Consider the following 11,746-nt stretch of genomic DNA (forward strand, 5'->3'; position numbering starts at 1 on the left):
AAAGTAATTTTAGGATTTGTTTTAAATACAAAAAAAAAAAAAAAAGTAAAAACCAATATGGTGGATGTACTTGTTTTTTGTTGCATAGCAAATTAAACCTTGGTGTAATATTTGACACTGCTGGACGTAAAGCATCTTCTACGCTTTACAGCATTGAACGATATTTGGTTTTAATAAGGGTTAAAGCTGAAAAAGTTATTTCACATAAGGTTAGCTGCGATGAAAAAGTTATTTCACATAGGTATTTGGTACTAAATGACAAAAGAACATGTAATGTCATTTCAGAAATAATAAACTGAAATTATCATCATCGTTTAATGTCTGCTTTCCATGCTGGCATGGACTGGACAGTTTGACTGAGGACTGCTAAGCCAGAAGGCTGCACCAGGCTCCAATCTGATCTGGCAATGTTTCTACAGCTGGATGCCCTTCCTAATGCCAACCATTCCAAAAGTGTAGTGGGTGCTTTTTATGTGCCACAGGTATGGGAGCTAGTCAGGTGGCACTGGCATCGACGACATTTGAATGGTGCTTATTACATGCCACCAGCACGGGTGCCAGTCAGGCGGCACTGGCATAGACCATGACTATGATTTCACCTCGCTCAACAGGTCTTCTTAAGCACAGTGTATTGCCCGGCAGTTCTCCATGGTACACTTAAATGGGCTGGTTATGTGACACTAGTATCAGCTATGGCTGCGATCCTACTTGCTGGGTCTTCTCAATCACAGTATATCTCCAAAGGTTCATTTAAACTGAAATTTATGAAATAACATATAAACAGAAATTCAAGTGTTTGAATTTAATTTCCACGACTCCAAATTGAGTTGTGACCCATAGTTTAAGAAGTGCTGATATAATATGTTGTGACTGTGTTGTTAAGAAGTCTACTTCTCAACCATGGTTTTGGGTTCAGTTCCTCTGTGTGGCTTCTAAGTGTCTTCCACTATAACCCCTGGTTGACCAAAGCCATGTGAATGGATTTGGTAGACAGAAACTGAAAGAAGCCTGTTATATATATTAAAGAACTGTATTAATTTGTTTCTGTATCTTTTAAGTAAATTCATGTCCTTTACTTTTCTTCATTTAAACTAACCAAAATATTCTGTTTTACGCTCAGACTAGCCAGATCTGGCTTTTCACACCAACCCTATAATAGCCTTCTAAAAATTAACAGATAGCTCATTAAAATCTCAAAGCTATTAACTACTGCATGATTAATTCAAAACAATGTGAATAAATAAGGATTACTGTGATAATCTGCATGCTAAAGGATTAATTTTCATCTTATAGACATAGTTTTATTTTTCAAAATTAAGATTAACAAAGTTCTTTTTAAATCTAAAATTTACTCTCCTTCATTTTCTACAATGCTCTTCCCTCTATCTGGTAGACTTGCAAGGCCCCTCTCCTAAAATTCACTTGCCCATGATGAAAAATACTCCTCCAGTACTGTTCTAACCTCATCTACAAATTCATATTTTTTCCGTCCAAATGATTTTCAAGATTGCAGAATAAATAATAATCAGATGAGGCAATTTCCGGAGAATATGGTGGGTGGGGCATCATTCTCCATTCAAACTGCTCCAGCCTTTGGAATGTCATCCTCGCTGTATGTGGCTGAGAATTATCCTGATGGAAGAATGCCTTTCATCTTGAAACCAAAGATGGTCATTTTACTTCTATCACTGACTTGAATGACCAAATCCAAGCTTCTCTCCAAGTTCCTCAACAGTTGCAATGGAATTTTGTTCCACCAGGGTTTGCAGGATGTCCTTGTCGAGCTCTACAGATCTTCCAGGATGAAGCTCGTCTTCTAGGCTGTAGTTTCCGGCTCGGAATTTCTGGAACCACAGTTGACTCTGGCTTCTGCTTATTGTCTGATCCCCATATACCGCATTAATATTTCTTGCATGTTCTGTTGCATTTATTGAACTCATAAATCAAAATATGCCGAATCTGCTTCTTTGTCACTTCCATTATAGCTTTGAAAAAAATAACTGTTAAAATCGAACTGCACTCTTCAAAACCTGCCCTAAGTATGTTGTTGTTGTTGTTGGCACTCCGTCGCTTACGACTACGAGGGTTCCAGTTGATCCGATCAACGGAACAGCCTGCTCGTGAAATTAACGTGCAAGTAGCTGAGCACTCCACAGACACATGTACTGTTAACGTAGTTCTCGGGGATATTCAGCATGACACAAAGGCTGACCCTTTGAATTACAGGTACAACAGAAACAGGAAGTAAGAGTGAGAGAAAGTTGTGGTGAAAGAGTATAGCAGGGTTCACCACCAGCCCCTGCTGGAGCCTCGTGGAGCTTTTAGGTGTTTTCGCTCAATAAACACTCACAACGCCCGGTCTGGGAATCGAAACCGCGATCCTATGACCGCGAGTCCGCTGCTCTAACCACTGGGCCTCCACTGCACTAAGAATAAAAACAAGGTAGAATTACTACCTGCTTTTATAGGAAGTTGATGCAGGTAGTTTATCCTGTCCCCCTCTGACTGTTATTCCATGCAATTGAAACCAACTGCATTATTCATGGAATGACCCACCACTTTAAGTGGACCAATAAACAGGTATGCAATAGTTTGGTCAATACAATGATAGACCTTTGGACTGACCGAGACCTTTGGAAATGTGCTGTGTGGACTACTGACCGAGACCTTTGGAAATGTGCTGTGCGTGAGAAGACCCGGCAAGCCAAGTGAGATCGTTGCCAGGGCCCCTGGACTGGCTCTTGTGCGGGTGGCACATAAGATATACCATCCTGAGCGTGACCGTTGCCAGTACCGCCTGACTGGCCTTGTAGGGTTTTCGAGCGAGATCATTGCCAGTGCCCCTGGACTGGCTCTTGTGCGGGTGGCACATAAAAGACACCATTTCGAGCCTGGCCGTTTTCGTGCGGGTGACACGTAAAAGCACCCACTACACTCTCTGAGTGGTTGGCGTTAGGAAGGGCATCCAGCTGTAGAAACTCTGCCAAATTAGATTGGAGCCTGGTGTAGCCATCCGGTTGCACCAATCTTCAGTCAAATCGTCCAACCCATGCTAGCATGGAAAGCGGACGTTAAACGATGATGATGATGATAGACATATTTTACTTTTTTCAGGTTTCAGGTCGTGGAGTCTTGACTATGCTGGGGGCAGCCCATTGAAGGGTTTAGGCAGTCAAATTGTTGACCCAGTACTTATTTTATTGCACTCTTCTTGCTGAACTGCTACATCATGGGGATGTAAGCACACCAACACCAGTTGTCAAGCAGTGGTGCGAGACAAACACAGAGAAAGAAGCACACACATATATATATTCAACAGGTTTCTTTCAGTTTCCGTCTGAGGCTATAGTAGAAGACACTTACCCAAGGTGCGATGCAGTGGGACTGAACCTGGAACCATGCAGTTGGAAAGCAAACTTTTGACCACACAGCCATGCCTGCACCTATATAATAACAACTTTACATTAAACTGAGCACAATAACACAATACTTTTTGTATAGGACATATTTATTATATTTTTACTTGAAGCATGGTAACAGTGGATTCAACCTTAGTTTGAAGGTTAGCAGGCTGAAACATTAAAGTTAATGTCACACTCTATTGGTATATATATCATCATCATCATTTAACGTCCATTGTCCATACCATGCTGGCAATGGGGTGTACAGTTTGACTGGGCTGATACGCTGGAAGGCTGTACCAGACACCTGTCTGATTTAGCATGGTTTTTTATGGTCGATGCCTTTCCTAACGCCAACCACTCCGAGAGTATAATGCTTTTATGTGCCATTTGTGTGACACCGGGGTGCCTTTACATGCCTCCGGTACGGGTGCCAATTTGCGTGACACTAGTATCTGTCACAACTGCGATTTTGCTTGGCTTCATAGGTCTTTTTTTCAAGCATGACATAATGCCAAAGGTCTTGGTCATTGCCTCTATGAGGTCCAACACTCAAAAGGAACTCAACCACCCTGCCTCCGTGAGGCCCAACATTCAAAAGATGTTCTTTACATGCCACCATAATGGGTACACTTCGCTTGATGAGTCCTCTCAAGCACAGCACATCGCCAAAGGTCTCGGTCACTAGTCATTGCCTCTGTGAGGCTCAAAGCTCATGCTTCACCACCACGTCCCATGTCTTCCTGGGTCTACCTCTACCACAGTTAGAGATCAGCACTTCTTTACACAACTATCCTCATCCATACGCATCACATGACCATTCCAGTGCAGTTGTCTCTCTCGCACACCACATCTAATTCCTCTTATGCCTAACTTTTCCCCTGGGATGCTTACACTCTGTCGAATATTATGCACGCTGACATCGCACATCCAGCGAAGCATACTGGCTTCATTACTTCCAAGCCTACACATGTCCTCGGCTGTCATACCCAATGTTTCACTGCCATGCAGCATAGCTGTTTGTACACAGGCATCAAACAATCTACCTTTCATACGTCCTAGGTTTGACAGGAACCGACCGGTCAGCCACGAGCATCGGCAACCTGCCTGACCTGTCTTGTAACACTGAGGAAAACGGACGTTAAACGATGATGATGATGATGATGATGATGAAGGTTTTTACCATCAATTTTACATTGATATGGCTTTGCTCCAGTTTCACCAATATTGTGTTTCATTAAATCATATTCACACCTGAAATGCTCCATTATAAAAGTCACAACAGTGTGGACTATCTTCTGCATAGATTTATATACTGTTGTCTTAAAGTCACAATTTATATAAGAATGTTTTACCACAAATTTCACAAAAAAAAGACAGAGAAAGAAAACTTCTTTATCAATAACTTTGTCACTTTAATGAACTTTGTCACAAATATCACATTTACCTAAACTGGAATAAAGCAGCCAAGAGGCTGACTGATGATCGTTACATCAGGTAGAATGCATCGTGGTATCTATCCTGGTTTTGCACACTGATTTCAAATCCAAACGAGGTAAAATTTACCTTTCATTCTTTCATGGACAATAAATAATGTACCAGCTCAGTGCAAGCCCCAACTCTTTCTCTCTCCAGATGTTACATACTGGATGTTCCATTAGATCATGAGTGGGAGATCCAAGAGAATGTCCACGTCTACATGGACACTTAAAGCAATCACCAAAAACCTGATACATGCTACCAATGGTCATCCTTGATGGCCACAGTTTTAATGACCCGGAATATGTTTAGGTAGCTACAAGATAACAATTTTGAAACACAGATTTCACACTATTGTGCTAATGCTTCTTTTCTGTGTTGTGTTTTATGTCTCTTTAAGCTACGGTCATGTGAAAATGATTTAATGCAGAGGTCACATTTATATGGTTTCTCGCTAACATGAATAATTTTATGATCTTTTAAAAGAGAATGACTTAAAAATGTCTTACTACAAACATTGCACTGGTGCGTCTCTTCTGCATGAGCATTATCATGCATAGTTAATCGGTCCTTTCTTGAGAACGCTTTACCACATGTCTTACATTTATAAGGTTTCTCTCCCTTATGTGTCACTTTATGCTTTTTCAAGTCACTATTATTTGTGAAAGTTTTATTACAAGTTTCACACTTGAATGGCTCTTCAACAATATGGAGCATTTTATGTATCTTTAAGTCACTATTGTACAAGAATATTTTACCACAGATATCACATTGGTGAGATTTCTCTCCAGTATGGACTATAATATGGCGCTGTAGTCTCTTCTTCACATAATATGCTTTCCCACAAATATCACATTCAAATGGTTTTTCTCCAGAGTGGATTACTTTATGATCTGTAACACTCTCTTTTCTTAAGAATGTTTTACCACAAATATCACATTGGTGTGGCTTCTCTTCCGAATGAACTATTCTATGTCTTTTTAAGATACTATTTAAATGGAATGATTTACCACAGATATCACAGATATATGGTCTCTTTCCAGTGTGCACCACCTTGTGGCGATTTGCATTGCTTTGTCTTGAAAATAATTTACCACAAATGTCACAGCTGTATGGTTTTTCTCCAGTATGAACCACTCGGTGCATACTGAGTTGTGAATTACGTGAAAATTTTCTATCACAAATTTCACAATGGAATTGTGTTTTCACTTTAACCTTTCTACCTTCCATTGAGCTCATGTGTCTCTCTACAATTCAACTAAAATATTCATAAAAGTATGATAGCTTGTAGCAGAAGTTACCAAAATTACAAAATTCTCATTGAAGTTCTCCTCATGTTTTTCACAATCAATATCTTTCAAAATTTTTGGTGTCAAAATTCCAATGAACACAGTTTCATAGTTTCAATATAATCATCTTCGTTTCAATATGCAGGAATATATTTTCATGATATGAGATTTCCTGAAATAAAATAAAACAAACATTAAAATAGAGTTAACTATATTATTTACATTATTTACATTTGACGGATATTAGTCCTCATCTTGTTCGTTGTTAACACATTTCGGCTGATATACCCTGCAGCCTTCATCAGGTGTCTGGAGGAAATTTCGAACCTGGGTTCTCATTCCTAAGGTATTTTTCAATGTTATTATTGTTATTATTATTATTCAGGTCACTGCCTGGAATCGAACTCGGAATCTTGGGGTTAATAGCCTGTGCTCTTAACCACTACGCCATCTTCTTTCAGTTTCTGTTTACCAAATCCACTAACAAGGCGAAAGGAGAAGACACTTGCCCAAGGTGTCATGCAGAGGGACTGAACTTGGAACCATGTGGTTGAAAAGCAAGCTTCTTACCACAAAGCTATGCCTAGTATCAGAACTGTGACCTCTCAGATCTGAAGTAGTAGTAGCTTGGCCTGGAAAAACTCCCTGATCACCAAGCTTTGCACCCTGTTGAGTGATGTTACTCTGGAGGTCCTTAGAGGAACCTCATTCCAGCTGCTTGTCTGATATAGAATCAAAAGAACTTATTCAGCAATGATACAAAGAATGGTTTCTCAGTGTGGCTGTATACTTTGCCTTCATCTTTTACTTCTTTCAGTCATTGAACTGTGGCCATACTGGAGCATCACTTTGGTGGGTTTTATTTGAACAAATCAAACCCAGGACTTTTTTTTTTTTTTTTTAAGCGTAGCACTTACTTTCACAGAATTGTTAAGTTACAGGAATGTAAACAAACCAACACTGGTTGTCAAGTGGTGGAATTACAAATACAAAGGCTCATATGATAGTAAATTGGTGTCGGCACCCCGTCGCTTACGACGTCGAGGGTGCCAGTCGATCCGATCAACGGAACAGCCTGCTCGTGAAATTAACGTGCAAGCAGCTGAGCACTCCACAGACACGTGTACCTTTAACGTAGTTCTCGGGGATATTCAGCGTGACATAGTGTGTGACAAGGCTGACCCTTTGAATTACAGGCACAACAGAAACAGGAAGTAAGAGTGAGAGAAAGTTGTGGTGGAAGAGTACAGCAGGGTTCGCCACCATCCCCTGCTGGAGCCTCGTGGAGCTTTTAGGTGCTTTCGCTCAATAAACACTCACAACGCCTGGTCTAGGAATCGAAACCGCGATCCTACGACTGCGAGTCCGCTGCCCTAACCAATGGGCCATTGCACCTCCCATAGTAAATTACACGATATAAAAAGACAAACCAGAGAATATAACATTTAAATAGGCCTTCATCACTAACTTGGTCTCAAATGCAGATTTGATGACAATAAGTGTGCCAGTGAGCCTATAGTCAAAAATTATATAGTTTGTCAAAAACGTTAATTCTTGGATTTACATGTTTTAAAGATCACAGATTACAATTTTGCGAAAAAAAAAAAAAAAAATTTCAAAAACTGAGTTTTAATAAAATTTTGCCTCTTTACTTTTCAGTTTTGACTTTTTTTTTTTTTAGGTAATTCTTTTTTCAGATTTAAGTTTTAAACACCTGAGATTGCGATTGATTATATTTTAAAAATCCACTTTTTCCCAATGCTCTCCCCTTCCTCTGTTTTTCGTCTGATTTGAGATTTTTTCAGGTTTATAAATCAGATAATTTCCTCTAATTCAGTTATTTAGTATCTCTTTTAAATCTCTCTCTCTCTCTCTCTCTCTCTATATATATATATATACATATATATATATATATATATACACACACAGACGTGAACAGGTAACAAAAGGAAAATAATTCTTTTGCAGAATCGTAATCTCCTCTGTTTAAAACATACAAATACGAAGATAATACGGTTTTCGGCGAACTACATAATTTCAGACTCTATTCTATAGGCTCAGCGAATATTATATATGTCTTGTAGTCTAGAACAACATTTAGTGCCAGATACAGATTTAGTACAATACCTACTTCAGAATTTTTCTAGGCATTCCGGGTGCTCAGCATGTCGTTTCTATGCGGTCTCTTCTGTTGTGTAGTGTGTGTGTGTGTGTGTGGGGGGGGGAGTCGTTGTTTACGTACGTGTTCGACAACTTTACCAAGATACCAACGCACATACAGAGACCCTCCCAGCATATTGGATCTATATGTGTGAGCCTTAGAAATGTGTTTCTGCTAATCACGAAAGATCAAGCAATGTTTATATAGTTTGTATTTGTTGTGTCATCAAGGTAAACAACGATTATTCTGCTGGAAAGGCTCTGCAACCAGCGAGGTTACTGTTAACAAAATACACGATATAAAATAATTAGACATAGCTAAACCTAATAATAAACAGCAAATTTGGAGTGGCTGTGTGGTAAGTAGCTTGCTTACCAACCACATGGTTCCGGGTTCAGTCGCACTGCGTGGCACCTTGGGCAAGTGTTTTTTTACTATAGCCTCGGGCCAACCAAAGCCTTGTGAGTGGATTTGGTAGACGGAAACTGAAAGAAGCCCGTCGTATATATGTATATATATATATATATATATATATGTATGTATGTGTGTGTATATGTTGCGTATCAGTGTTTGTCCCCCACCAACATTGCTTGGCAACCGATGCTGGTGTGTTTACGTCCCCGTAACTTAGCGGTTCGGCAAAAGAAACCGATAGTATAAGTACTGGGCTTGCAAAGAATAAGTCCTTGGGGTCGATTTGATTCGACTAAAGGCGGTGCTCCAGCATGGCCGCAGTGAAATGACTGAAACAAGTAAAATAAAAATAAAAGAAAAGATAAAAACTAACTTACTTCAACAAAACCATTTCTCTCTCTCTCTCTCTTTCTCTCTCTCTCTCGTTCTTCTAAGAATCTCCTTTAATGTTCAAGACACCTGCGATTCCACAGAAAACAATAACAATCGTCTACTGGGCATATCTTTGACTACCGCATGTATCGGCAGAAATGCAATGAATTAAAGATAAGCAAAGAGAATCGTGGATTCTGATAAATGAAAAAAAATTTGTTGAACTAAAATGAAACAAAAATAATAAACAAATTACGCAAAAATTGATCGAATTGGTTGATTTCCGGTGAAGCAGGAACTAGAACTCTTTTATAGGCGGAATGAAATACTGTGGAGAGTACTTCTTGTGGCTGATGTAAGGGAGCTCACTGGGTCTTAGTCGTGATGGGTCCGCTAGTGATAGAGTTATCCCGTGTGGAGGCGCAATGACCCATTGGTTAGGGCAGCGGACTCGCGGTCATCAGATCTCGGTTTCGATTCCCAGACCGGACGTTGTGAGTGTTTATTGAGCCAAAACACTTAAAGCTCCACGAGGCTCCGGCAGGGGATGGTGACGAACCCTGCTGTATTCTTTCACCACAACTTTCTCTCACTCTTTCTTCCTGTTTCTGTTGTACCTGTATTTCAAAGGGTCAGCCTTGTCACACTGTGTCACGCTGAATCTCCTCAAGAACTACGTTAAGGGTACACGTGTCTGTGGAGTGCTCAGCCACTTGCACGTTAATTTCACGAGCAGGCTGTTCCGTTGATCGGATCAACTGGAACCGTCGTTGTCGTAATCGACGGAGTGCCAACAACAACAGAATTATCCCGTAATATTCTTATAATTGTTACTTTCTTTTTTGTTTTACCATCATCATCACTATTATAGTAACTTCATAATGTGATTTTTATGTATATATCTTACTATTATGGGGTTGGTATACGCGCGGGTAATCTTCCAGTTTCGAGAGGTTAAAGAAGTAAATAAAATACAAGGGAAATAACTGAACGTCTTACCAGTAGTATCCGTACTACTTTGTATATAAATAAATCACGTGATTTGATTGACTTCAACTGTTTATATATAAAGCACACACGTGATTGAATATCATAGTTTCTTATGAGAAATCGAAAATGCCTCGTGGAAGACCGGCTGCACAACATCTAACCCTAAACTTTTATTAAAAAAAACATTTTAAACTTTTATGAAAAAAACATTTTAAACTTTTATTTAAAAAAATCCCGTCGCATGCTGTTTTAGAGAAAAAGTAGTACGGATAATACTGGTAATTCGTTCAGTTATTTCCCTTGAATATTTTTATTTATTTCTTTTACCTCTCGAAACTGGAAGATTGCCTATATATATATATATATATATATATATATATATATATATATATATATATATATATATAATTAAAAAGCAGCAAAAATATCACAAAAACTGTTACTCAGAGTTTCACGTTCCCGACGAACGGGAACATGAACCTCTGAGTAACAGTTTTTGTGATATTTTTGCTGCTTTTTAATAAAACATATTACTCTACCTCTGACATTCGAGTATTATTATTTTCCCTTTTTTTTTTCGCATCTATGTGCTTACTCTTGTGTATATATATATATTAATATTAGGGATAAAAATCCAAAACTACAGGTAAAAACGCAATTAAAATCAATTTATTAAAATTTAAAATTGAATTAGGTTTCACGGTATTAAATATACACACACACACATATATATATATATATATATATATAAACGATATATGAGTATATGCATATATATGTACATGTATGTATGTGTATATACACATATATATGTATATATGTGTGTGTGTATCAGTATGCATGTATATGTGTGTGTTTGTGTATGTGTATTTATGTATGCATGTACGCTCTCACACATTGATTGGTATGTGTTGTCCAACCCACTATCCGGCAGCGTCCAACTCTCTAACGGTTTTTTTCAAATGAATCAAGTTATGACCTTATCCATCTATTGTTTTCATAATCGGTCATAATGTCTTACGTTTAAGATGATTCCCATGCTTCCCCTGATGAGAAGGTTACAATTTTAATATCAAAGATCCCTATGGATCACACAGGTTGTAATCCTTTGAAACATATGTAGGAATAAAGTATGCAATTATAACATGCGTTTTCTCCAATCCTTAAATTCTTATTACCCCTGAAATAGAAATAGAAACTAAGACTATGGAGAGCATCCAGCAAATAGCTAACTCCATCCACCAGAGTATTAAAGTTACGATAGACTACCCTACTAAACACCCTAACCATAGATTACCTGTATTAGATACTGAACTCTGGCTAGAAACTAAGAACAATAAAACCAGAATCCTCCATTCACACTATACAAAACCTATGGCCTCCAAATACCTGATCCACCGGAACTCGGCTATTGCGGACAATGCCAAATTCAACATATTGATGGCAGACCTCATCAGAGTAATGCGAAATGTCTCCTGCATGTGCGACCCTACAGAATTAAAGAGACATATACGACATTTCATCCACCGCATGCAGTTCTCAGGTTACAGCCATAAAGAAAGGATCAGGGTATACAAAGGAGCTATGAAGAAGTTTGAAACAATCAAACGCAACGATAGGAATGGTATTTGCCCACTCTA

General features: G+C 38.8%; 1 protein-coding gene across 3 annotated transcripts; it reads right to left on the reverse strand.

Moving 5' to 3' along the window:
* Positions 1-3,490: 3,490 nt before the first annotated feature.
* LOC106867979 (uncharacterized) lies at positions 3,491-9,511 on the reverse strand. Of its 3 annotated transcripts, none has more exons than XM_014913062.3 (2): positions 9,373-9,511; positions 3,491-6,341 (listed from the first exon to the last, which is right to left on the reverse strand). In XM_014913062.3, exon 2 carries the CDS (start codon positions 6,117-6,119, stop codon positions 5,232-5,234), a length of 888 nt encoding a protein of 295 aa, XP_014768548.1. In that variant the 5' UTR covers positions 6,120-6,341; positions 9,373-9,511; the 3' UTR covers positions 3,491-5,231. The 3 variants fall into 3 exon arrangements, with proteins under 3 accessions (XP_014768548.1, XP_014768545.1, XP_014768546.1); XM_014913059.3 differs by having other exon boundaries at positions 9,122-9,448; XM_014913060.3 differs by lacking the exon at positions 9,373-9,511 and adding an exon at positions 8,301-8,608.
* Between the last annotated feature and the right edge of the window lie 2,235 nt (positions 9,512-11,746).

Source organism: Octopus bimaculoides, chromosome 6 (assembly GCF_046866305.1).
Source record: "Octopus bimaculoides isolate indiv1 chromosome 6, ASM4686630v1, whole genome shotgun sequence".
Taxonomy (NCBI): Eukaryota; Metazoa; Mollusca; class Cephalopoda; order Octopoda; family Octopodidae; genus Octopus; species Octopus bimaculoides.

Bases quoted from the DNA above. Each gene is read 5' to 3' on its own strand.
- LOC106867979 (XM_014913062.3), bottom strand. From the start codon at position 6,119: ATGAGCTCAATGGAAGGTAGAAAGGTTAAAGTGAAAACACAATTCCAT.